The sequence below is a fragment of the Physella acuta genome, unplaced genomic scaffold (genome assembly GCF_028476545.2).
Source record: "Physella acuta isolate Inbredline_101_S28 unplaced genomic scaffold, ASM2847654v3 ptg000699l, whole genome shotgun sequence".
Lineage (NCBI taxonomy): Eukaryota > Metazoa > Mollusca > Gastropoda > Physidae > Physella > Physella acuta.
This window is the reverse complement of record NW_026732218.1, coordinates 233,219-257,984: the sequence shown is the minus strand read 5'-3', so window position 1 is coordinate 257,984 and position 24,766 is coordinate 233,219. Positions and strand designations below refer to the sequence as shown.

General features: G+C 35.1%; 2 protein-coding genes, 2 non-coding genes and 1 pseudogene across 4 annotated transcripts; 2 read left to right on the top strand and 3 right to left on the bottom strand.

Moving 5' to 3' along the window:
- Window positions 1-2,101: 2,101 nt before the first annotated feature.
- On the top strand, window positions 2,102-2,173 carry Trnag-ucc (transfer RNA glycine (anticodon UCC)). The gene has a single exon. It is a non-coding gene; the product is annotated as a tRNA-Gly (tRNA).
- Window positions 2,174-7,391: 5,218 nt separating this feature from the next.
- Window positions 7,392-7,871, bottom strand: LOC131949508 (NADH dehydrogenase [ubiquinone] 1 beta subcomplex subunit 10-like). Its single transcript, XM_059311401.1, has one exon. It carries the CDS (start codon window positions 7,861-7,863, stop codon window positions 7,426-7,428), a length of 438 nt encoding a protein of 145 aa, XP_059167384.1. The 5' UTR covers window positions 7,864-7,871; the 3' UTR covers window positions 7,392-7,425.
- A 10,241-nt stretch (window positions 7,872-18,112) lies between these two features.
- Window positions 18,113-18,184, top strand: Trnag-ucc (transfer RNA glycine (anticodon UCC)). Its single transcript has one exon. It is a non-coding gene; the product is annotated as a tRNA-Gly (tRNA).
- Window positions 18,185-20,388: 2,204 nt separating this feature from the next.
- LOC131949494 (EKC/KEOPS complex subunit TPRKB-like) lies at window positions 20,389-20,796 on the bottom strand. Its single transcript, XM_059311392.1, has one exon. It carries the CDS (start codon window positions 20,794-20,796, stop codon window positions 20,389-20,391), a length of 408 nt encoding a protein of 135 aa, XP_059167375.1.
- A 2,628-nt stretch (window positions 20,797-23,424) lies between these two features.
- The window catches only part of LOC131949493 (ras-related GTP-binding protein C-like), a 32,359-nt pseudogene continuing 31,017 nt past the window's right edge, over window positions 23,425-24,766 (bottom strand).

The following is a 24,766-nucleotide window of genomic DNA, read 5'->3' as shown; positions in this document are numbered from 1 at the left end:
ACAAAGGTTTTTATTTTCATATGTAGTCACGTTCTTTATTAATTTTAAAACAAAATACTCCAATTACTAAATCAAGCAACCAATCATTGTTTTTTTATTACAGTAAACATTTATAAACATTATATAAGCATTATTCTTACCGAAGTATTAATTAAAATTTTATTAACGAGAAAAGATTTCTAGTTTCCCTTAGACATGGTTATATTTTAATATGGGAGATAATTGACTGCACTTAGATAGGCAATAATTAAAATTATTCGTTGTGTTGTCAAAAAAATATCCCCTATGCTAAAGACAATTTACCTAGCTCAGATTGTTACATCATAAGGGTTAGATGGGGGAGAAATCATTTGCTTCTTTGTCAGAAATTATTATATTTTTATTGTCTATATGTTTATATTTATTTTGTAACAAAGACGGCTTATTTACGATGAGCCTACCCGCAGCGTATCATACGCCGATATTTAGTTGTTTTATTTTCTACTTATCAGTCATTCATAATGTGTGAATCGGACAGTATGAACGCTGCCACTGAAAATATTTGCTTTAAAACACTATCAAAAGGCCGTAAAGGACGATACCCCCCCCCCCACCCTCCTTTCCCCCAACCCAAACACATACCATACCCCCCCCCCCCCCGACCCCCGTGAAAGCAGCCTCCTTTTGTTACCTCCACTATTTTTAAAATAGTTTCAAACTAAATTATCTGCCCCTTATAGGCATCACTAAACCCGGCTGTACGATTGTAAATATTTAGCGTGAACCACAGCTCACCAGACCATGTGGGGGTGGGGGAGGTTGCGATATACCTAGAGAGGAAGAGAGGGGACTGCTAGGCGCGCTTACAGCTTGTTTTCTAACGTCTCCAAGAAGAGAATTATATATATATACGAGCCGACCCGCGGCGTATCATACGCAGCTACATACATTGCTGTTTAGTTGTTTTATTTTCTACTTTTCAGTGATTCATAATTTGTGAATTCGACAGTACCAATGCTACCACTGAAAATGTTTGCTTTAAAACACTAACCTCCCCCCCCCCTTTCCCCTAACCACGACCCTACATCCCCCCCCCCCCCCCCGTGAAAGCAGCCTCCTCTTAGTTACCTCCTGTAAGTTTAAAATTGTTTCAAACTAAATTATCTGCCACTAATAGCCGTCACTAAACCCGACTCTACGATTTGTAAACATTTAATTTAGCCTGACCACAACTCACCAGACCATGTGGGGGTGGGGTGGGGGTGGTAGTGATAGTGATCGAGAGAAAGAGAGGGGACTGTAAGGAGGCGCTTGCAGCTTGTTTTCTAACGTATCCAAGAAGAGAATTATATATATAGATAGATTATATGTATTTCAAATTATTCACTATCCGATTTGAATTTGAATGGAATTGAGCGTAGCTAAAGCAAGGTTTTTTTTACTTTTTTTACTTTTACAAAGGTCGTTAATAGTAACATTTTTTTTTAATAATCCTAGGAAATATAATAAAATCAACATGCCAGTTATCACATAGACTGAAAGTCCCAAAGTTACCCCCCCCCCCCACACACACACCATAAAATGACGTCATACCTATGCTAACCACTCATTGCCCAGCCCCACCCCCCACCCAACCATATTTCTAAAATCGCAGCTTTTCTTATTTTAATATATCCATTTCTTTCTGAAATATTTGCTGAGCTGTTTCAACACTAAGCACATCAATAGGTTACTCAATTCTATTACAGTTTACAAAAATAGTCTTTCAAAAAGTGAAATAAATGCTGTGATTCAGTTTGAAACATTACTTTCTACAACGCAAAAGTGATCCTGACTCCCTGAACCCCCTCCCCCTCTACCCCTGATCAGTGATCCACCCCCACCCCATCTCTCATTATTATTGTTATTACCTATAGTGGTGTCAATGGTTGGTTTTTTAGAATTTAACATTTTCAATAAAAGTTTGGTCGCCTCCCCCCCCCTCCCCCACCCCCCACGAAATGTGCGCAGTATATTAACGACGTAAATCTTCAAATCAATCACTGTCAAAGAATGATTTTAATGCTTTAGGTCTGTATTTACCGATGGGATTTAAAATGAATTTGACGGCAACAATATATCGGCGTCGGTGGTGTAAAGGTCAGCATGGTTGCCTTCCAAGCAGTCGATCCGGGTTCGAGTCCCGGCTGACGCATAGTATTTTTAAAATTTATTTTCTTCCTCCCTATTCCCCACTAGTGTGATGTGGTTTTTGGGTGACCCCAAAAAGGTCAATACAAATCATCGTTTTTACGTCTGGAAGTGTCAATGGATATTTTCAGTGGTGTATTCACGACGTTATTGTTCAAATCAATCACTTAGTTAACTAAGTAAAGTTCTATTTCTAGTTGTTCAATGGCTCTGGTCTGAGTCGTACGTACACTTCAGCTAGACTTCAAGGTGTGTGACGTCAATTGATGGTAAGAATACTCAATCACCGTCAGCAAATGATCAGAAGGTTGTATTCCCAAATGTGTGCATTATAAATTACGAGCCGGCCCGCGGCATAACATACGCCGCTATTTAGTTGTTTCTAATTTTCAATAATTCATAATTTGTGAATTCGACAGTACCAACGCTGACACTGAAAATATTTCTTTAAAACACTATAAGTAGCTTGTTAAGGACCATAACCCCCCCCCCCCCCTTCCTCCCCCCCCCTTCCTCCCCCCCCCCCTCCCCCCCCCCCCCCCCCTACGTTTAAAATCGTTGGCTCTGCTTGTAAACATTTAGAGTGAACACAGCTCACTAAAACCATGTAGGGGTGGGGAGGTAGGGAGAGCGTTTGCAGCTTGTTTTCTAACGGCTCGAAGAGGAGAATTATATATATAGATAGTTTGTCATATTGAGTGTCGTGGTGTAAAGGTCAGCATGTGGTCTTCCAAGCAGTCGACCCGGGTTCGATTCACGGCTGACAAACTCTTTTTTAATAAAAATATTTGATTACCAAAATAAATGCTATAATGGGAAATGGGAAATTACATATTTTAGCGTCAAAAGCTTTTAGTAAAAGGAGAACGTTTGTTTTAATATTTCTTACTCTCATTGCATGCACAAAGTTTGTTATAACAAAGGAGTTTATATTTGTTATTTTACTAGTTAAAGAAACAAAATAAAACCCGATTGTTTTGTTGTGGCTGTTGACTAGTATTTAAATTTTTTTTTTTTTTTTTTTGAGACAAGAAAATATTTATTACAAGTATTATTTTCTACCCTGAAACAATCTATTTGTTAGTGCAGAAGATTGAGCATTCTTATATTAAAAACAATAACAGGAATTAGTTCTTGTTCTTTAGTCTTAACTTAAAGCAACATCAACAGACAAATAATCATTACCCGATTACAAATAAATCTTAAAACAAACTGTTACAAGTATTAAAAAAAATGTGTTAAGTGTCTGCTTGGAGTATATTTAGAAACACCTACAAAGGCGTATCGTATTTATTTATAAGGATAAAATGCAATAAAACAACGACTTTTTGTTTTCGTATTTAGTCACCTTGTTTATTGATTAAAAAACTAAAATACTCCAAATGCTAAATTAAACAACAAAAATGCTTTTGTTAACAAAAAATAAACTCATAAACATGATAAAATTATTGCACTTCCCGAAGTATTAATTAATATATTAACAAGAATATATTTCTAGTTTCCCTTTAACCGATTTTTATTTAAATATGGGAGATAATTGACTGCACTTAGGCAATCATTGAAATTATTCGTTGTGTTGTCAGAAAAATATCCCCTATACCAGGGGTCGGCAACCTGCGGCTCGCGAGCCGCATGCGGCTCTTTTGATCTCAAGATGCGGCTCTCCAGCTCCTTGAACAAATACTAATAATCTTAATAAAAAAATAAAATATTTGAAATAAAAAAATGTTAATGGCTCTTTAAAACCAAGGACATTTTGAAAATTGTAACTTTTGGCTCTTCCGCTTCAAAAGGTTGCCGACCCCTGCCCTATACTAAGGACAATTTACCTAGCTCAGATTGTTACATTATAAGGGTAAGATGGGTGAGAAATCATTTACGTCCCTATCAGAAATTATTATAATTTTATTGTCTTTTTGTTTATATTCATTTTGTAACAAAGACGGCTTATTTACGATTATATGTTTGTCAAATTATTCACTATCCGATTTGAATTTCAACGTAATTGAGCGTAGGTATTTACCGGCAGCGGTTGTGTAAAGGTCAGCATGGTTGCCTTTCAAGCAGTCGATCCTGCTTTGATTCCCGGCTGACGCAAGGATTATTTTTACTTTTTTTTTCCTTTTTACAAAAATTGTTAATAGTTAATTTTTATTTTAAATTTTACTGATTCTAGGAAATATAATAACATCAACATGCCAGTTATCATAAAGACTGAAAGTCCCAAAGTTACCCCCCCCCCCCCACAAACTCAAAACTTTCATAAAATGACGTCATAACTATGCTAACCACGCCTTGCTCAGCCCCCTCCCCCCCCCCCCCCCCCTTACCATATTTACAAAATCGCAGCATTTCTTCTCGTAATATATCGATTTCTTTCTGAAATATTTGCTGAGCTGTTTCAACACTAAGCATATCAATAGCTTACACAATTCTATTACAGTTTACAAAAATAGTCTTTTAAAACCTGAAATAAATGCTGAGATTCAGTTTCAAACATTACTTTCTACAACGCAAAAGTGGTCCTGACTCCCTTAACCCCGTCCCACCTCTACCCCTGAACAGCTATTCACCCCACCCCATCCCTCATTATTATTGTTTTTACGTCTGGTAGTGTCAATGTTTTTTTTTTTATAGAACTTGAAATTTTCAATGAACGTTTGTTTTACGAGATTCTATTCTATTATAAAAAGTTTAAGTAATTAAAAATGGCTTTAAAAATATTGTCCCTAGTTGCCATACCCCGTAGTGTTATATTAGAATATTCGAGAAAGTTTAGGGGAGATCACTCCCGATTTATTTAAATACAATTTCAAATACATGATCATAAATTAAATGCGTAGTGATTCTAATTAATAGAATTACTAGACGAGGAATATTTTAAAATTGTTTTTTACCAGATAAAAAGCTTGGATTTAATACACAAAATTTACGATTGTTTAAGCTCTTATGGTGTTGGTTGGTTGTCATTTGAAACATTGTTGTTATTTTTCATTGTTGGTTGAATCAGAGGTAGCAACCCCTCCCGGAGACAAACTTTCAATTTGGCGTCTTCCCCCCCTCCCCGCCATATATATATTTTATATTTGTAATTCAAAATAGCAGCTACAATGAGCTTATTTTGGCGCCCCTAGGGTCTGCGCTCGGGGATATATGTACTTACCTCCTCCCACGTCGTTACGCCTCTGGCTTGGACTAGTGCTCTTCATCTCTGTAGACATATGTTCCTTCGTTGTTTGATTCTTGTCTTCAATAAACTTTGGTGTGTGCTTGGTCGTTGTCTGAGTGCCAGCTTTTGAGGTGCGCTTTTAGCTGTTTCTTTGTGGTAAAGTGGGTGTCTGTAGCCTCACAATACGAGCACTTGAATCTAAATGTCCTGTGGGTGTTTCGTTGCAAAATGTTTGAGCATGTTTGTATCTATTGTAAGTTTGCATATGCGACAGTTTAAAGCGTCGAAGTGTTCCTTAACCATAAGGTTTGCCTGTGGTCCGAGGAACAAACAAAAGTAGAGTAGACAATTGTTGAGTCGATCTTCAATCGGTGTTTTGGACGGGGTGGCGGCTGCTGACTCGCTGTCTCCTACATTAACTTAAGCTGCTTTTGATATTTGCTCCGGTTCTTTCTTCCTTTTGGTTGTTGATGTCAGCAAGATTGTTTGTTGTTGTGAGATTTGAGGGACGGATGTTTCTTTCTATGGTGTCGATATCTGTGTGAAGACTGCATACATGCTTGTTACTGGCTGTTGTGCTGCGTAGCCATGTTGTGGCTGATTAATTTTTTTTGTTTTGTTTTGTTAGGTGAGAGTTCCCAGTCTATGTCTTAGCTTTGCTTGAAATATTCATTTTACCTCGGTGTTAGTGCATTTTTTAAAATAAAATCTGAATTTATTCATATTTCCCCACATAGTCGATCTATAAATAGCCGTTTGCAACTAGTCTGTTTTCGTCTTCTGTTCTTTGTCTAGTCGTGTTAATTAGAAAAATTAAGTTAAGTGTGATTACTTTATTTCTTGTGGCTGTTTGATTGGTAGTTTTTAATATTTTCTCAAGTGTTTGCTTTGCTTTCTGTACTAATGTACAAGCAAATGAATGTGTTTCTCGGTTTCTTGTATATTTTGTTTGACGTTTGACAAGTTATTTTAACATTTTGATTTGACTTTGTATTTCGTAACACTGGTGTTGTATTAAAAATCAGTCTGTACGCTAATTCCCTTTCTTTTGGTGTAAAGATTTTATTATGTAGGTTTCTAATATATATATATATATATATATATATATATATATATATATATATATATATATATATATATATATATATATATATTATATTGTGTTCCCTGGGCCAACTAATCCTGGTGTATAAGGTTGTCGCTTGTTGTTTGATTAGGATGTCGTATATTTTGTGTGTGTCTTCCCCAATAATGCTTTTGTTTCCTCGGAATGTTGCTAGCGTTTCTTTATAAAATGTCATGTAGCCCTATACCTCCATTTAATTTGTTTTGTATTCATGTTTTGTGGCTAATGTTTATAATAGTGTTTTTGAAAATGAATGATCTAATTTGCTTGTTTGTTTGTTTATTAAACGAGTTGGGAATTGTAGAGTATGTCGCTGCGAAAATTATTTTTGGAATGATGTGTCTGTTTACTAATGCAGTTGTGGCAAAGATAGTTGTTTTGCAGTATTGGTATTTTTCCAGATTGAGAATTATTTTATTGTTAAGTACGGCCCAAGTTTCTTGGTCGTCTTTTGTGGGATCGCTGTTATAAGTTATTCCATGAGTTTGTCTGTTATTGTGTTGTAATTATCTTTAACTTTCCATATTTTTCCTTTCCGTTTAATTGAGGATTTTATTTTATTTTTTTTTTTTTTTTAAGACAAGTTACACATTTTTATTCAACTGAAAATCAGCAAGTTAAAAAAGTTTCAAAACATGGCTATTTTGAAAACTAAAGCACTGAAAACAAGATGAATTAAGTTTTTATAACAGGAAAATTGTTTAAATTGTCCTTATTTTTAGGTCAGTTGAATCAATAATGAAAATAAAAATATTGGCAAATCAGATTGAACTGTTAACACAATTTTTTCTTTTAATCAACTACGTTTTCATAGACTTGACATCAACAGCGAGTATACACATTCTAATTAGTTCATTTATTTAAAACCTAATATCTTGAATAGAACTATTTATTCAGTGTAATTTTTTTTACCTGGATTCCTTCTCTCCCAAATAAGTCTATGTTTCTGTTTCATGTAGGCCTATAAAGCACCTTTCCCGCTTCTCATATCACTATATTTGATGAACCAGTTAACAGGCGCCTGGTTATAATCTTCATCAATCTGTTGACATTTGTATTTTTTATCAGGACCTTCCCACGCATAGCATTCAATCTTTCTTTGCCTCAGAATCCTGACAATATCGCTGTCAACCATCCTGTCTCTGTGGAACTGCTGGTCAGCTTCATAGATGCAAACTGGATCTTCTTCATCACACTGGTCCACTGTTGGGACCCTATTGAAATGCCTTTGATAATACTTGGTTTGGTTCCTGCTCTGAATAGGTAACACCACCTTCTCTCGTACATAAGTCACTGGCCCGTCGAAAACTTTAAATAAAGCCATTGCAACATTCTGAAACTTGAAATTTCCACTATTTTGGGGTGATGCTGAATGATGCTCTTCTTCTTCGTGCCCCATTTCTTGTTTATGTCCTTAATTGAGGATTTTAAAATAATCAGCAGAACAATCGAAGAAGATCCAGCAATACAATTAAAGGCGTATCGTTTTTTTAAAGGATAATAATGTAATAAAACAACAGCTGTTTCGTTTTCGTATATAGTCACATTTTTTATTAATGTTAAAAATAAAATACTCTATTTACTGAATTAAACAACCATCAATGTGTTTTGCTAATAAAAAAAACATTAATAAACTTTGTATAAGCATTGTACTTCCCGAAGTATTAATTAATAAATTAATGAGAATACATTTCTATTTTTCCTTTAACAAAGTTGTCGTTTAATATGGGAGGTAATTAATTGCTCTTAGTAAGAAAATCATTGAAATAATTCGTTGTGTTGTCAGGAAAATATCGACACACTCAAGACAATTTACCCATCTTTGATTGTTACATCATAAGGGATAGATAGGGAGATATCTTATGGTCTCGTTCGCAGATATTTTGAGAAATCATTGACGTCCCTATCAGAAATTATTATAATTTAATTGCCTATATTTTTCTTTCATTTTGTAACAAAGACGGCTTATATACGAGTATATGTTACGAATGGTTTTTTAATAGACTTTTATGGTTTACCTATCAAAATATTGTTGATTTAAATTTTAATACCACAGAAATATAATCTACATTTGTTTTTAACTTTACTGCCTTATTTTTTAATTTTTAAAATTATTGTTATGATAGGCCTGCTACATTTTTTATAGATTTTTGGCAGATGAAGTAGAGTTTCTTGACCTCAATATATGAAGGGATAGTGTGGTCAAAACTATGCCCAGCCGCCTTTAGTTTCTTATCGTGAGTCAGGAACCCATCAGAGTTGGGTGTACTCAGGGGCTTTCCACTGACTTGTGACACAAAACATGTCAATCTTCAAATGAATCACCGTCGATTCAACCACTGCCCGATTGGAATTTTAAATAAATCTAAGTTGGTACGTGCATTGGCGTCGGTGGAGTAAAGGTCAGCATGGTTGCCTTCCAAGCAGTCGATACGAGTTCTATACTTGAAACTGCGTATATGACAGGGTTAAGAATGTTGAATCTATTTGGAGATACAACTTTGATCTAGGCAAATAAAAAATGTGCGTCAGCCGGGAATCGAACCCGTATCGACTACTTGAGAGACAACCATGCTGACCTTTACACCACCGACGTCGATGAACATACCAAAATGGAAAACAAATGTGTAACTATGATGTATGACTACACCGCCTACCAATCACACGTTAACAATGATTGAGTAATTAATTAATGTATTTATCCTGTGTATTATGAATTAATTAAGCCAGCTTTTATCCAAAGTTAAAAACTGTAAAACTTAAATATTGTCTGCTATGTACAACCTAATATATTGACATCATTTGAAAAACAAAACAAAAACATCATACAGAAACACCTGTTGATCAATATTTGCACTTACATCCTGTATTTCTGTGAAGAAACTTTAACTGGAAATTTCAATTTTGTATAAGTCAACTATTGACACTATCAGATGTCAAACGAGGAATTTGACTTGTGTAGGGTCATCAATAAACCACATAACAACGGGGGAGGGGGTTGGTGGTAAGGTGGGGTGGAATATGGTGTCGAAGTGTTGCCATTGATTAAGGTTAAAGGGTGGAGTAGGGTTTTTATTTTAAAAAGTAAATTTTTAAACTTGATACTGAGCTGGTAACTCGCTTTTAAAAGGAAGTTTTTTCTAAAATTTCAAAGTTATAGTTGATTAAGCTCATAATACATTTAAGAAAGGACTTTTTTTTTTTTTAAATGCAATTCGCAGGCATAGTGGGGGTATAGGCTGAGGTGTGACTGCATTATCTGGGATGGAGGACTGACTTTTTGGGACTATATGTGACAATGGGGGATGGAGGAAAAACTATTTGGGACTATATGTGACAATGGGGGATGGAGGAAAAACTATTTGGGACTAAATGTGACAATGGGGGATGGAGGACTAACTTTTTGGGACTATATGTGACAATGGGGGATGGAGGACTAACTTTTTGGGACTATATGTGACAATGGGGGATGGAGGACTGACTTTTTGGGACTATATGTGACAATGGGGGATGGAGGACTGACTTTTTGGGACTATATGTGACAATGGGGGATGGAGGACTGACTTTTTGGGACTATATGTGACAATGGGGGATGGAGGACTGACTTTTTGGGACTATATGTGACAATGGGGGATGGAGGACTGACTTTTTGGTACTGTATGTGACAATGGGGGATGGAGGACTGACTTTTTGGGACTATATGTGACAATGGGGGATGGAGGAAAAACTATTTGGGACTAAATGTGACAATGGGGGATGGAGGACTAACTTTTTGGGACTATATGTGACAATGGGGGATGGAGGACTAACTTTTTGGTACTATATGTGACAATGGGTAGTGGGGGCTGACTTTTTGGGACTATGTGTGGCAGTGGGGGATGGAGGACTGACTTTTTGGGACCATATTCCATAATGGAGAGGTGGTTGTAAAATCGTTTTTTAAAAAATGTATTTTTTATGACCTTCTTGACGTACGGAAACTTATTTTCGGTTGAAGGAGATCTAATAAAGAAGGTTACTGGTGAAAACAGACACTAGAACTAGACTACGCTGGGCTAAGACTGTTTAACATTAGTACGGAGAAAGGAGGAATTTGACATGGTCTAAGACAAAAAAAAATGGCAGGGTTTCTTGTTTTTCCCCACAAATCTCTCAGGAAGGGAAGTGGGGGTGAATGGGGGTAGGGGGGGGGGGGGCAGTGTTTCCAGTGGCACGCTGGAAGACAACTATTGTCTTTGGCGGACGAAAAAAAAAACCGATGATTTTGACAGACAAGTGGTAAAAAGCTAAATAAAAACAGTCAGATATTTAAATAAATGATGCAACATTAAAATTATCTGTAGGTTCAACAAAACATTATTGTTTTCTTGTAGGTTAACGCACATTTTAAAATTCCCTTTATAGCATTTGGGAATCAACATCTATATATATATGATTCTCTTCATGTGGACCATGCGAGACACCAAGTAGACGCACGCCGTTACTTCCCCGTTCTCTCGGCATATAGCCACCCCCCCCCCGACCCCCACCAGCCTGGTGAGCTCTAGTAAACACTAAATGTTTACAATCGTAGAGCCGGGTCGAATTCGTGACTGTTATTAGGGGCAGATAATTTAGTTTTTAAAAGATTTGAAACTAAGGGGAGGTAATAACAAGTTCTGCTTGATCTTTTTATTGTCGTCATGTACGGCTGCTTTAACGGGGGGGGGGGGGGGGTTGCGGTAGGGAGGAGTAGAAAGTGTGGGTGAGGATTATCATCCGTCACGAGCTAGTGATAGAGTTTTGAAAGCAAAATATTTTCAGTCACAACATTGATAGTGTCGAATTCACATATTATGAACTACTGAAAAAGAGAAAGTAAAACAACTAAATAGTGGGTCAGCTCGTTTTATTTGATAACCGCTGCATATGTTAGCAACATAAGCTTTTATTAAAATGAGAAAGTTTGTTTAATTTTTTTATTTTCGTTGCATGCTAAAAATGATTTAAATTTTTGTAAAGGTTTTTATATTGGTTATTTAACTAAGAATGTTATTAAAATTAATTGAGATATGCTTTGTTTGTTGTGGCTGTTTACTTGAAGATTTAAAAGAAATTCGAATATGCGTTGGAACAAATGCCATTGAAAGCGTATCGTAATATTTAAAACAATAAAAATGTAATTAAAGAACAGCATTTTTGTTTTCTTATTTGATCAAATTATTGATTAATATTAGAAAAAGTTCTCATTGCTAAATTAGGCAACAAAACGTTATTTTTTGTTAATAAAAAAACTCTTAGACTTATAAAATTTATATAAATATTATACTGTCCAAAGTATTAATTAAAATATTATGGAGAATACCCTTTCGCTTCCCTTTGGCAATGTTATATACATCATGGGAGATAACAAAATGTAGTCGAAGTTAGGCAATCATTGAAATTATTCGTTAGGTTGTCAGGAAAATATCCCTTATACTCAAGACAATTTACCTTGCTCAGATTGTTATTTTATAAAAGTTAGACGGAGGTGATGTTTTATGTTCTCATTCGGAGATATTTTGAGAAATGGTTTATGTCCCTATTAGAAATTATTACAATTTTATTGTATTTTTTATTTTCATTTTGTTACAAAGACGGCTTATTAACGAGTATATGTTACGGTTACGTATGATATTTTATTGGAATTTTTGGTTTACCTATCAAAATATTGTTGATTTATATTTTAATACTAAGGAAATATAAACTGCATTAGTTTTTTTTTTTAAAATTCAGTTCGTTAATTTAATCAAGTCGCATGTTTTAATTTTTTTTTATTTTTTTTATTATAGGCCTATTTCATTTTAATATATTTACTTTTGGTTAGTATTCCTCTTTAGATCAAACGATCTTTTGGGCAGATGAGGTAGAGTTCATATTTCTTGACCTCGGTATATGAAGGGATAATGTGATCAGCACTATGGCCAGCCGCCTTTAGTTTCCATATGGCGTGTTAGGTATCCACCAGAGCTGGTTCTACTGGCTTGGACCCGGATTCGAACACGAGACTTTCGGGTTAGCAGTCTAGTGCTCTACCTCTAGGCAGATGTATAAAAGAAATTATTGCTTTTTTAGCTTTAATCGAAACAATTTTAAGATCCCAATTGAATAATGCCTTTTAATTCCGTTACATTTTAAATATTTGTCAAAAGACTACGTTTTTTAAAATTCCTGAATCATTAATTTAAATAAAAACAATAACAAATTTTGTCCTGTGCCTATTAAAGACAATCAAGTTTAGGATATCTCTTTCTCATTTTTCACATATTTTATCCTCTTATTCTCTTTTCGCCTGATTTTTAAATTCTTTTTTTAATTACCTTTTTAGTTTAAACATCCTCACTGATGCACGGACGTATGTTAAGACGCTTAAGATGTTTAACTAAGCTCGTCAACTTTAAATATAGTGAGTCTAGTAAATAACTGGCAAGTAATTAAGTAAATATCTTGGATTTAATGCTCTCTGTGTATGGATTTAATGCTTTTTTTTTGTCACGACTGAAACTCTATTGTTTTCGATGTTTAAGTAAAACAATTTTTAAAGTCAAAACAAGTAAACAAAATTATGTGTATATGCAAAACATCTTATGCAAATAATTTAATTTAAAATAAAACCTGTAATTATTTATTATGACGTAGTGAAATCGACAATAAGTTAAGAGATTAATATTGTGTTTACAAAAAAAAAAATACTGTCCTGAGTTACGTAATATTTCCAAGGTTGTTCCCCTTTGACTCAACAAAGGGGTTGAGCCATTAACAATTGTGATACTAAATAAATTTTTAAATACAAATTTTATTGCAAATAAATACAAACTTTTATTGCAAAATCAAAACAAACTCCTCAAGTGAATATAAAGCAATGCATTGAATCAATAACCATAGAAGAGAAGTAAGGGGAAGCCGCGTTACGTGTCTTGAGTCATGCAGAAGTCTTCAGTGGGTCTGCAACATGGAAATATTGACTGTATAGTTAAAATAAAACATTTTTTGCTACATTATCCTCAGTGATAAAATGTTTGTGTGTGTGTGGAAAGGGGGGGGGGTTGAGTAAGAGAAAGAGAGAAGTTGTTAGCTGACGTGTCACTTAATTTTATCTAAATTGTAGGGAGTGGTTTTTTTTTTGGGTCATTAGGGCTACAACGTTCAACAAAACGTTATTGTTTTCATGTAGGTCAACCAATATTTTAAAATTCCCTTTATAGCATTTGGGAAACAACATCTATATATATGATTCTCTTCATGGGGACCGTGCGAGACACCACGTAAACGCATGACGTTACTCCCCCGCTCTCAAGGCATATATCTACCACCCCTACCAGTCTGGTGAGCTGTAGTTGACACTAAATGTTTACAATCGTAGAACCGGGTCGAATAAGTGACGGCTATTTGGGGCAGATAATTTAGTTTTTAAAAGATTTGAAACTAAGGGGAGGTAAAAACAAGTTCTGCTTGATCTTTTCATTGTCGCCCGTAAACTGTCGTCACGGACGGCTGCTTTAACGGGGGTGGGGAGGAATAGAAAGTGTGGGGGAGGATAATCGTCCTTCACGAGATAGTGACAGTGTTTTAAAGCAAATTATTTTCAGTCGCAACGTTGGTAGTGTCGAATTCACAAATTATGAATTACTGAAAAATAGAAAGTAAAACAACTAAATAGCGGGTCAGCTCGTTTATATTGTACATTATTGCGTTAGCAGGGAATCTAATCCGGGCCGTTTTGAAGGCAACCATGCTGACCTTTACACCACCGACATTCAATATGAGAGATAATTTCTAATGCGTAAATTTGGAACTACAGCCTTCTAATTTTTTGTTTGATCAACAAAATAAATGCAATAATGGGATTTGGGAAATTACATATTTTAGCAACATAATCTTTTATTAAAAAGAGAAAGTTTGTTTTAATTCTTGTAAAAAAAATTGACGATCATTGATCAAAACGTCACAGTGCAATTGAAAGCGTATCGTTTAATTTTAAACAATAACAATGTAAAAAGAAACAAGCTTTTTGTTTTCTTATATTGTCAATGTGTTTATTAATTTTGGACATAAAATACTCTTAATACTAAATTAAACAACAAAAATTTTTTTAATAAGAAAAAATACTTAAACTTTATACAAGCATTGTATTTTCCGAAGTATTAATTAAATATTACCAAGAATAATTTTCATTTTCCCTTTAACAATGTTATTTTATAATATGGGAGATAATTACCTGCTCTTAGTTAGACAATCTATGAAATTTTTTGTTGTGCTGTCAGGAAAATATCGCCTACACCAGGAGTCGGCAACCTGAGGTTCGCGAGCCGCAGGCGGCTCTTTTGATGTCAAGGTTGCGGCTCTCGAGTTCAAAGCACACATATTAATAGTTATACTATTTCATGTTCAAATCTCATAAAAAATATTATACCTTAAAGAAAAACAACTTTATACAGGATTAAAACACTCATCAGAGAACAGTGAGAAAAGGTAAGGTAGAAAGTATACGACAGCCGCTTGGGCACCAGGCCCAGCCCCACAGCTATGCTGTAGCTAGCACCGTGGCGACTATTCGATTTTTGTCACTGTCGAAGTGCCGACGTTTTCGAATATCGTTAAATGGGGAATGTTATTTTATAGAGAATACATTCCTCTACCTGTCAGTATGCATTAATTTGACCCGAGTGACGAAGTATTTTAGTTATTGGTTTCATACAGTTGAGCCAGGTACTGGACTCTGGGTTGAGTAGGGTGAAAGATAAGCCTTGTGAGAACCAAAGACAGAAGCGACCGATACAGTAATCAAACTGTTAGAGTTTGCCATGTTAACGCCTGCCTGGCTATGAAAGATACCTACTGGACCAGCGGTGTCCGTAAAGAAAGAAAAATAAGTGTTTGGCTTCTAAAGTGTATTGGGATAGTCATATAGTTATATTTTGTGATTACTGCTTTTATCATAGCAGATCTAGCTAAAACAGTTTTTGTGCGAAACATTTGTTTGTTTTTATATGAAACAATAAGTTCATATTTAACGCTATTTATCTCAAATCAAAAATCAAATTTATTTACCTAATCCATATATGAAATACCAAAATATTGAAAAAAAATAATGTTAGTGGCTCTTTAAAAACTAGGAAATTTTTTAAATTGTAACTTTTGGCTCTTCCGTCTCAAAAGGTTGCCGACCCCTGGCCTACACACAAGACAATTTACCCCGCTTAGATTGTTACATCATAAGGGTTAGATGGGGGTGATGTCTTATGTTCTCGTTCTCAGATATTTTAAGAAATCATTTAAGTCCCTATCATAAATTATTATAATTTTATTGTCTATATTATTATTTTCATTTTGTAACGAACCCCGGATTATTTACGAGTATATGTTACGTAAGATTTTTAAATAGAACGAGCCGACCCGCGGCATATCATACGCCGCTATTTAGTTGTTGTTTTTTTTTCTACTTTTCAGTTATTCATAATTTGTGAATTCGACACTACCAACGCTGCAACTGAAAATATTTCTTTAAAACACTATAAGTAGCTCGTTAAGGACGATAACCCCCCCCCCCCCCTCACCGTCAACAAATGATCAGAAGGTTGTATTCCCAAATTTGTGCATAAGAAATTATCTTTTCCCTTAGTGTCGTGGTGTAAAGGTCAGCTTGGGGTCTTCCAAGCAGTCGATCCGGGTTCGATTCCCGGCTGACGAACTGTTTTTAATAAAAATGTTTGATTACCAAAATAAATGCTATAATGGGAAATGGGAAATTTCATATATTAGCGTCAAAAGCTTTTATTAAAAGGAGAACGTTTGTTTTAATATTTCTTACTCTTATTGCATGCACAAAGTTTGTTATAATAAAGGAGTTTATATTTGTTATTTTACTAGTTAAAGAAAAAAAATAAAACCCGATTGTTTTGTTGTGGCTGTTGACTAGTATTTTTTTTTTTTTTTGAGACAAGAAAATATTTATTACAAGTATCATTTTCTACCCTGAAACAATCTATTTGTTAGTGCAGAAGATTGAGCATTCTTATATTAAAATCAATAACAGGAATTAGTTCTTGTTCTTTAGTCTTAACTTAAAGCAACATCAACAGACAAATAATCAATACCCGATTACAACTAAATCTTAAAACAAACTGTTAAAAGTATTTTAAAAAATGTGTTAAGTGTCTGCTTGGAGTTGAATTATAAACACCTCAAAGGCTTATCGTATTAACTTATAAGGATAAAAATGCAATAAAACAACGACTTTTTGTTTTCGTATTTAGTCACCTTGTTTATTGATTTAAAAATTAAAATACTCCAAATGCTAAATTGAACAACAAAAATGTTTTTGTTAACAAAAAATAACTCATAAACATGATATAATTATTGCACTTCCCGAAGTATTAATTAAAATATTAAAGAGAATACGTTTCTAGTTTCCCTTTAACAAGGTTGTATTTTAATATGGGAGGTAATTCCCTGCGCTAGTCAATCATTGAAATGATTCGTTGTGTTGTCAGGAAAATATCCCCTATATTAAAGACAATTTACCTAGCTCAGATAGTTACACCATATGGTTTAGATGGGGGAAAATCATTTACTTCCCTATCAGAAATTATTATAATTTTATTGTCTATATGTTTATAATCATTTTGTAACAAAGACGGCTTATATACGATTGTATGTTACATATGGTTTTAAATAGACTTTTAATTATCACATATTTAATGTTATAAAACATACTAGTCGACTTACGAATGTATAAAGTAAGATGAAGTTATCTTTGTATTCATTCTTATTGGTATTATTCGATATTTTAACAATGTTGACATTATATACGGAGCATACAATTATGTTGTCTTGCAGTTTTCAATAGAGATAGGCTTCAGGCTAAACTAATAATAGTAGCAAATACGGGTTTAAACTTTAGTTACATGTCATTGACTTCACAACCCGTACTAGTATTAGTTGTTTTATGTTTTATCCAATTTTTTGTCAAATCGTAGACCAGTCTAATTTTATCAGAAGCGTTAGACTGGAGTCCCTAGAGGAAGAGGAAAGTAGACAGGTCAAGGAAATCCTGGAGAAAGACAATAGAAGAGGCAAGGGTTGCCGGGCTTATAAAGAGGGCTGCCCAAAACAGAGTACGGCGGAGACGTGTGACGTCAAACGAATGTAATATTACTCAATCACAGACATCAACTGATTCGAACGGTCTATAATATTTCTTAAGCCTTTACATGAAAGCGTCGGTGGTGTTATGGTTAAATTTTACATGAACTTCTATTTAAAAGCGAGTTAACAGCTGAGTAGCAAGTCTTTACTTCCTGGACCATACACTACCATTTATCTCTGATCAATGGCAACACTTTTTCACCATATTCCACCCCACCTCCTCCTCTCTCTCTCCCCCCCCCCCCCTCCCCTCAACTAATTGTGATATGGTTTATGGATGACCATACGCAGATCAATATTCCGATTCCTCAAATTCCTTGTTTTATTGTCAATAGTTGACTTATAGAAAGTTGAAATTTCCAGTTGAAGTTTCTCCCCCCCCCCTCTCAGGAGTGTGACTACAAATAGGTCAATATTCGAAGCTTTCAAAATAATCACAATCCAATTTGAATTTCAATCAAATTGAGCTATGTTATGCATCGGCGTCGGTGGTGTAAAGGTCAGCATGGTTGCCTTCCAAGCAGTCGATCCGGGTTCGATTCCCGGCTGACGCATAGTATTTTTTATTTACTTTCTTTCTACCACTCCGTCCGCCACTACTGTGATGTGGTTTTTGGGTGACCCCAAAAAGGTCAATAGAAATCACCATTTTTACGTCTGGAAGTGTTATTGTTTTTTTTTTCAAGAACTCGATATTTTCAGTAATGTATTTACGACGTCATTGTTCGAATCAATCACTTAGTTATCTAAGTGAAGTTCTATTTCCAGTTGTTGAATGGCTCTAGTCTGTAGTCGTACGTGCACTTCAGCTAGACTTCAAGGTGTGTGACGACAATTGAAGGTAAGAATACTCAATCACCGTCAACAAATTATCAGAAGGTTGTATTCTCAAATTTGTTCATTATAAATTATTATTTCCCATTTTGAGTGTCGTGGTGTAAAGGTCAGCATGGGGCAGAGCGGAACTACAATACCGCCAGACCCCGCAATGCGGGGGGGGGGGGGGGGGCCTAGGACGTTTAGGGGCCCAGTTCCGATTGATTGTCGTGGTGTAAAGGTCAGCATGGGGTCTTCCAAGCAGTCGATCCGGATTCGATTCTCAGCTGACGAACTGTTTTTTAATGAAATGTTTGATTACGCGAAAAAAATGCTATAATGGGGAATGGGAAATTACATATTTTAGCGTCATAATCTTTTATTAAAATGAGAAAGTTTGTTTTAGTTTCTTATTGTTATTGCATGCCAAATGTTTGTTATTTTACTAATCATGTTAAAAATATAACGTGTGATTGCTTAGTTTGTTGTCGCTGTTTTTTTTTTGGTTTTTTTTTTTTGTTTAATAGATTTCCTTCCACACAGCTCACTCCATTCGAGCCAGGAGCTAGCTGTGTGGACAGGTTACATGATAAAATACATACAATACATAGCATTGCATACTTAAAATTTTACAATGTAATTTTCTTGATTTTCCTTCTGTTTTCTTGGTTTCATTTTTCCATCTTCTTCTGATTTCTTGTTTTCATTTCCGGTTTCTTTACAAATAACATAGAGTACATGACGAAACATCATCGCTTCTCGTAGTTCTTGGCCTTTCTTTTTGCGTGTATAAAAATCTTGATTAGGTAGTGTTTGAATCTTAGTTGGTAGATGTAGTTCGAGAGTATCAGTGAGGGATGTTCCGTTGATGAAGGGATGAGTTTGGTGTCGTGGCGTGATGGTAGAGTTGAATCGATGAGGTATGATGCATTGGTGAAAGGGCGAGTCTCGTGTATTGTCTTTGATAGTAGAGTTGTTCGATGGAGTGGAGCTTGGAGAGAATAGTTGAGTTGGGGTCCTTGTGTTGAGATATCGTTTAAAGTGGGTTGCTTTGAATTATTGTTTATTGTGGTTTGAAAAAGAGTGAAATTGTTTCGTAGTCGAGTAATTGAGGTGGGCGAGATGACGTTGAAGAATGAAGTATTCCTTATATTGCTGAGTCGAGGATTGTAGATGTGAAGAATTTGGGCTTGGTCAAGTAGTTGAAATGGGCAAAGTGAAGCTGTTGACGAGTGTTTATTATAGGTAAGTTGAGTGGTTGACCTTTGAGAGGTGGTTAGTTTATTTGCTCGTATTTGATGGAACCTCCCACCTAAGATTTCTCCTAGGTGGGTGTCGTCAGAGTGATAGTGAGGTTGTTGATAGCGAGGTAGTTGTGTTTTGCGTAGTTGATCTTTGAGAGATGATGAGTTGATTTGCTGGCGATTGTGACGGAGCCTCCCACCTAAGATTTCTCCTAGGTTGGTGTCGTCAGGCTGAGGAATAGAAATTGAAAAATTAGCCACTCGTACATTTGAAGCCACCCAATACAAGTACTGGGTGACTCATCTCGAGGGCATGTGCACTTCGAGGGATGTGTGGGCGCAACCCCGCAGCGATTTGGCGAGATTTGCATTTGATTGCTTGAGGAGTTGAGTAGTAGATTGACCGCCTCTCGACCCCGGTAGCCAGCCCAAATGGCTAAGATCCATGTAGATCCATAACAGATACAACAATTTGATCTTAGCCACATAAGCTTTTATTAAAAGGAGAAAGTTTGTTTTAATTTCTTATTCTCATTGCATGTACAAACTTTGTTATAATAAAGGAGTTTATAGTTTTTATTTTACTAGTTAAGGTAATAAAATAAAGCGCAATTGTTTTGTTGTGTCTGTTGACTTGTAGTTTAATTTTTTTTTTCATTCTACAAACAAGATTTATTATGATGAGATGATAATAACATTTAGTCTTTTCCTTTCCCTGCTGTTATTATTTCTTTCGAAGATATGCTGGCCACAAGAGAATCCAGTAAAGAAAAGTTTGATAACTCCTCTTCTGTTAGTTTATATACCTTTGTGATTAATTTTGTGTCTGCTATTTTCGGAAGTTGATCTAAATCAGATGGATCTTTCCCAAGCAATTCAGATATTTTGTTCAATGTATTGAAATCAGTGTCATCCACAATAGCTACAAACACACTTTTTTCTGAATCTGATACACCAAAAGATCGAAAAGATTCAGAAATATGTTTGCTTGATGAAAGACTATATAAAATCTCTGATTGCACATTCTTTGTTACCAGTGAGTTTGTACGTTGAAGGTGGACTGCTTTGTTGGCTGCCTCCAATACTTGAAATGGATCAATCACCATATATATTAGCTTTAAGAAGACTTGCTTCGATTAAACCACTCACGACATTTTGCCTAAGGATATTGCATGACAGTATATCAGCAATTAATGCTAGAGTTATTATTTAATCAGCAATTAATGCTAGAGTTATTTTTGAGTCTTCGTAAAGTGTATGAGTTACTTTCATGTGGGCCGCCATTTTGTTTGTATGGAAATGAAAAATAATTATTAGGTCTTCATTAGATTTTAGCGTTCCAACACACGATAAGCGTATCGTGTTTATATACAAGGATAAAAATGCAATAAAACAACGCGTTTTTGTTTTCTTGAGTAGTTGCGTTGTTTTTTAATTTAAAAAAATAAAATACTTCAATTACTAAATCTAACAATCAAACATTATTTTATTTAATAAAATAAACACTCATAAACATTATATAAGCATTGTACTTCCTAAAGTACTAATTAAAATATTAACGAGAATACATTTTTAAATTCCCATTAACTAGTTTATATTTTAATATGGGAGATAATTGACTGCACTTAGGAAATCATTGAAACTATTCGTTGTGTTGTCAGGAAAATATCCCTTACACTAAGGACAATGTACCTAGCTTAGATTGTTACATCATAAGGGTTAGATGGGGGAGAAATCATTTACGTCCCTATCAGAAATTATTATAATTTTATTGTCTGTATTATTATGTTTATATTCATTTTGTAACAAAGACGGCTTATTTACGATTATATGTTTGTCAAATTATTCACTATCCGATTTGAATTTCCATGTAATTGAGCTAAGGTCGGCGATGGTGTAAAGGTCAGCATGGTTACCTTCCAAGCAGTCAATCCTGGTTCGATTCCCGGCTGACTCAATGCTCATTTTTACCTTTTTTCTTCTATTTTTTTCCTTTTACAAAAGTCGTTAATAGTTAATTTTTATTTCAAATTTTAGTGATCCTAGGAAATATAATAAAACCAACATGCCAGTTAACATAAAGACTGAAAGTCCCAAAGTTACCCCCCCCCCCACCCCCTACAAACTCAAAACTTTCATAAAATGACGTCATACCTATGCTAACCACTCCTTGCCCAGCCCCCCCCCCCCCCCAACCATATTTATAAAATCGCAGCATTTCTTTTCTTAACATATCGATTTCTTTCTGAAATATTTGCTGAGCTGTTTTAACACTAAGCATATCAATAGGTTACACAATTCTATTACACTAATACAGTTTACAAAAATAGTCTTTCAAAAAATGAAATAAATGCTAAGATTCAGTTTGAAACATTACTTTCAACAACGCAAAAGTGGTTCTGACTCCCTGAACCCCCTCCCACCTTTACCCCTGATTAGTGATTCATCCCCACCCCATCCCTCATTATTATTGTTTTTACGTCGGGTAGTGTCAATGGTTGGTTTTTTTTTCAACTTTAAATTTTCAATAAACGTTTGTTTTACGAGATTATATTCTATTATAAAAAGTTTAAGTAATTAAAAACGGATTTAAAAATATTGTCCCAAGTTGCCATACCCCGTAGTATTATATTAGAATATTCGAGAAAGTTTAGGGGAGATCACTCCCGATTTATTTTAATACAATTTCAAAGACATGATCAAAAATTAAATGCTTAGTGATTCTAATTAATAGAATTACTAGACGAGCAATATTTTAAAATTGCTTTTTACCAGATAAAAAGCTTGGATTTAATAAACAAAATTTACGATTGTTTAAGCCAGGGGTCGGCAACCTGCGGCTCGCGAGCCGCATGCGGCTCTTTTAATATCAAGATGCGGCTCTCCAGCTCCTTGCACAAATACTAATAATCTTAATAAAAAAATAAAATATTTTAAACAAAAAAAAATGTTAGTGGCTCTTTAAAACCAGGGAAATTTTGAAAATTGTAACTTTTGGCTCTTCCGCTTCAAAAGGTTGCCGACCCCTGGTTTAAGCTCTTATGGTGTTGGTTGGTTGTCATTTGAAACATTGCTGTTATTTTTCATTGTTGGTTGAACCAGAGACGTAGCGACCCCTCCCGGAGACAAACTTTCAATTTGGCGTCTTCCCCCCCCCCTCCCCATATATATTTTATATTTATAATTCAAAATAGCAGCTAAAAGAAGCTTATTTTGGCGCCCCTAGGGTCTGCGCTCGGGGACATATGTACCCCCCTCCTCCCCCGTCGCTACGCATCTGGGTTGGACTAGTCCTCTTCATCTCTGTAGACATATGTTACTTCGTTGTTTGAGTCTTTTCTACAATAAACTTCGTTGTTTGAGTCTTTTCTACAATAAACTTCGTTGTTTGAGTCTTTTCTACAATAAACTTCGCTGTGTGCTGCATCGTTGTCTGAGTGCCAGCATTTGAGATGCGTTTTTAGTTGTTTCTTTGTGGTAAAGTCGGTGTCTGTAGCCTCACAATACGAGCACTTGTATCTAAATGTCCTGTGGGTGTTTCGTTGCAAAATGTTTGAGCATGTTTGTATCTTGTAAGTTTGCATATGCGACAGTTTAAGGCGTCTAAGTTTTCCTTAACCATAAAGTTTGCCCGTGGTACGAAGAACAAACAAAAGCAGAGTAGGCAATTGTTGAGTCGGTCTTCAGTCGGTGTTTTGGACGGGGTGGTGGCTACTGACTCGTTTTCTCCTACATTAACTTGAGCTGCTTTTGATGTTTTCTCCGGTACTGGGCTGTCCTCTTGCTTCCTTTTGATTGTTGATGTCAGCAAGATTGTTTGTTGTTGTTAGATTTGAGGGACGGATGTTTCTTTCTATGGTGTCGATATCTGTGTGATGACAGCATACATGCTTGTCACTGGCTGTTGTGCTGCGTCGCCATGTTGTGGCTGATTAATTTTTTTTTGTTTTGTTTTGTTAGGTGAGAGTTCCCAGTCTATATCTTAGCTTTGCTTGAAATATTCCTTTTAACTCGATTTCAGTGTATTTTTAAAAATAAAATCTGAATTTATTTCTATTTTCCAACATAGTCGATCTATAAATAGCCGTTTGCTACTAGTCTGTTTTCGTCTTCTGTTCTTTGTCTAGTCGTGTTAATTACAATAATTAAGTGTGATTACTTTATTTCTTGTTGCTGTTTGATTGGTGGTTTTTAATATTTTCTCAAGTGTTTGCTTTGCTTTCTGTACTAATATACAATCTGAATGAATGATTTGACTTTGTACTTCGTAACACTGGTGTATTAAAAATCAGTCTGTACGCTAATTCCCTTTCTTTTGGTGTAATGAGTTTATTATGTAGGTTTCTAAAATATGTATCTTTATATTGCGTTCCTTGGGCCAACTAATCCTGGTGTATAAGGTTGTCGCTTGTTGTTTTATTAGGATGTCGTATATTTTGTGTGTGTCTTCCCCAATAATGCTTTTGTTTCCTTGGAATGTTGCAAGCGTTTCTTTATAAAAAGCTGCCTATGTCATTTCCCCATACTGTGGTGCTGTGATGTTTAATTTTAGAATTCTCTTTATGTTTGACCCAATGTAGTATTGTGCTAATGGATGATAATGTGGTTATATCCTTATTCTCTCCAGATGTTTTAATCGGAAGGTGTTTAATTTTAGTATGAAAGTCATGTAGCCTTAAACCTCCATTTAATTTGTTTTGTATTAAGGTTTTGTGGCTAATGTTTCTAATAGTGTTTTTGAAAATGAATGATCTAATGTGCTTGTTTGTTTGTTTAATAAACGAGTTGGATATTGTAGAGTATGTCGCTGCGAAAATTATTTTTGGAATGATGTATATGTTTACTAATGCAGTTGTGGTAAAGATGGTTGTATTGCAATTTTTCCGGATTGAGAATTATTTTATTGTTGAGTATAGCCTAAGTTTCTTGGTCGTCTTTTGTGGGATCGCTGTTATACGTTCTTCCATAAATCCTGTGTTTGTCTGTTAATGTGTTGTAATTATCTTTAACTTTCCATTTTTTCCTTTCCGTTTAATTGAGGATTTTATTATTTTAATTTTAGATTTGATTAAAACA

Coding starts and splice junctions, on each gene's coding strand:
- LOC131949508 (XM_059311401.1), bottom strand. CDS start 7,863: ATGGGGCACGAAGAAGAAGAGCATCATTCAGCATCACCCCAAAATAGT.
- LOC131949494 (XM_059311392.1), bottom strand. CDS start 20,796: ATGGTGATTGATCCATTTCAAGTATTGGAGGCAGCCAACAAAGCAGTC.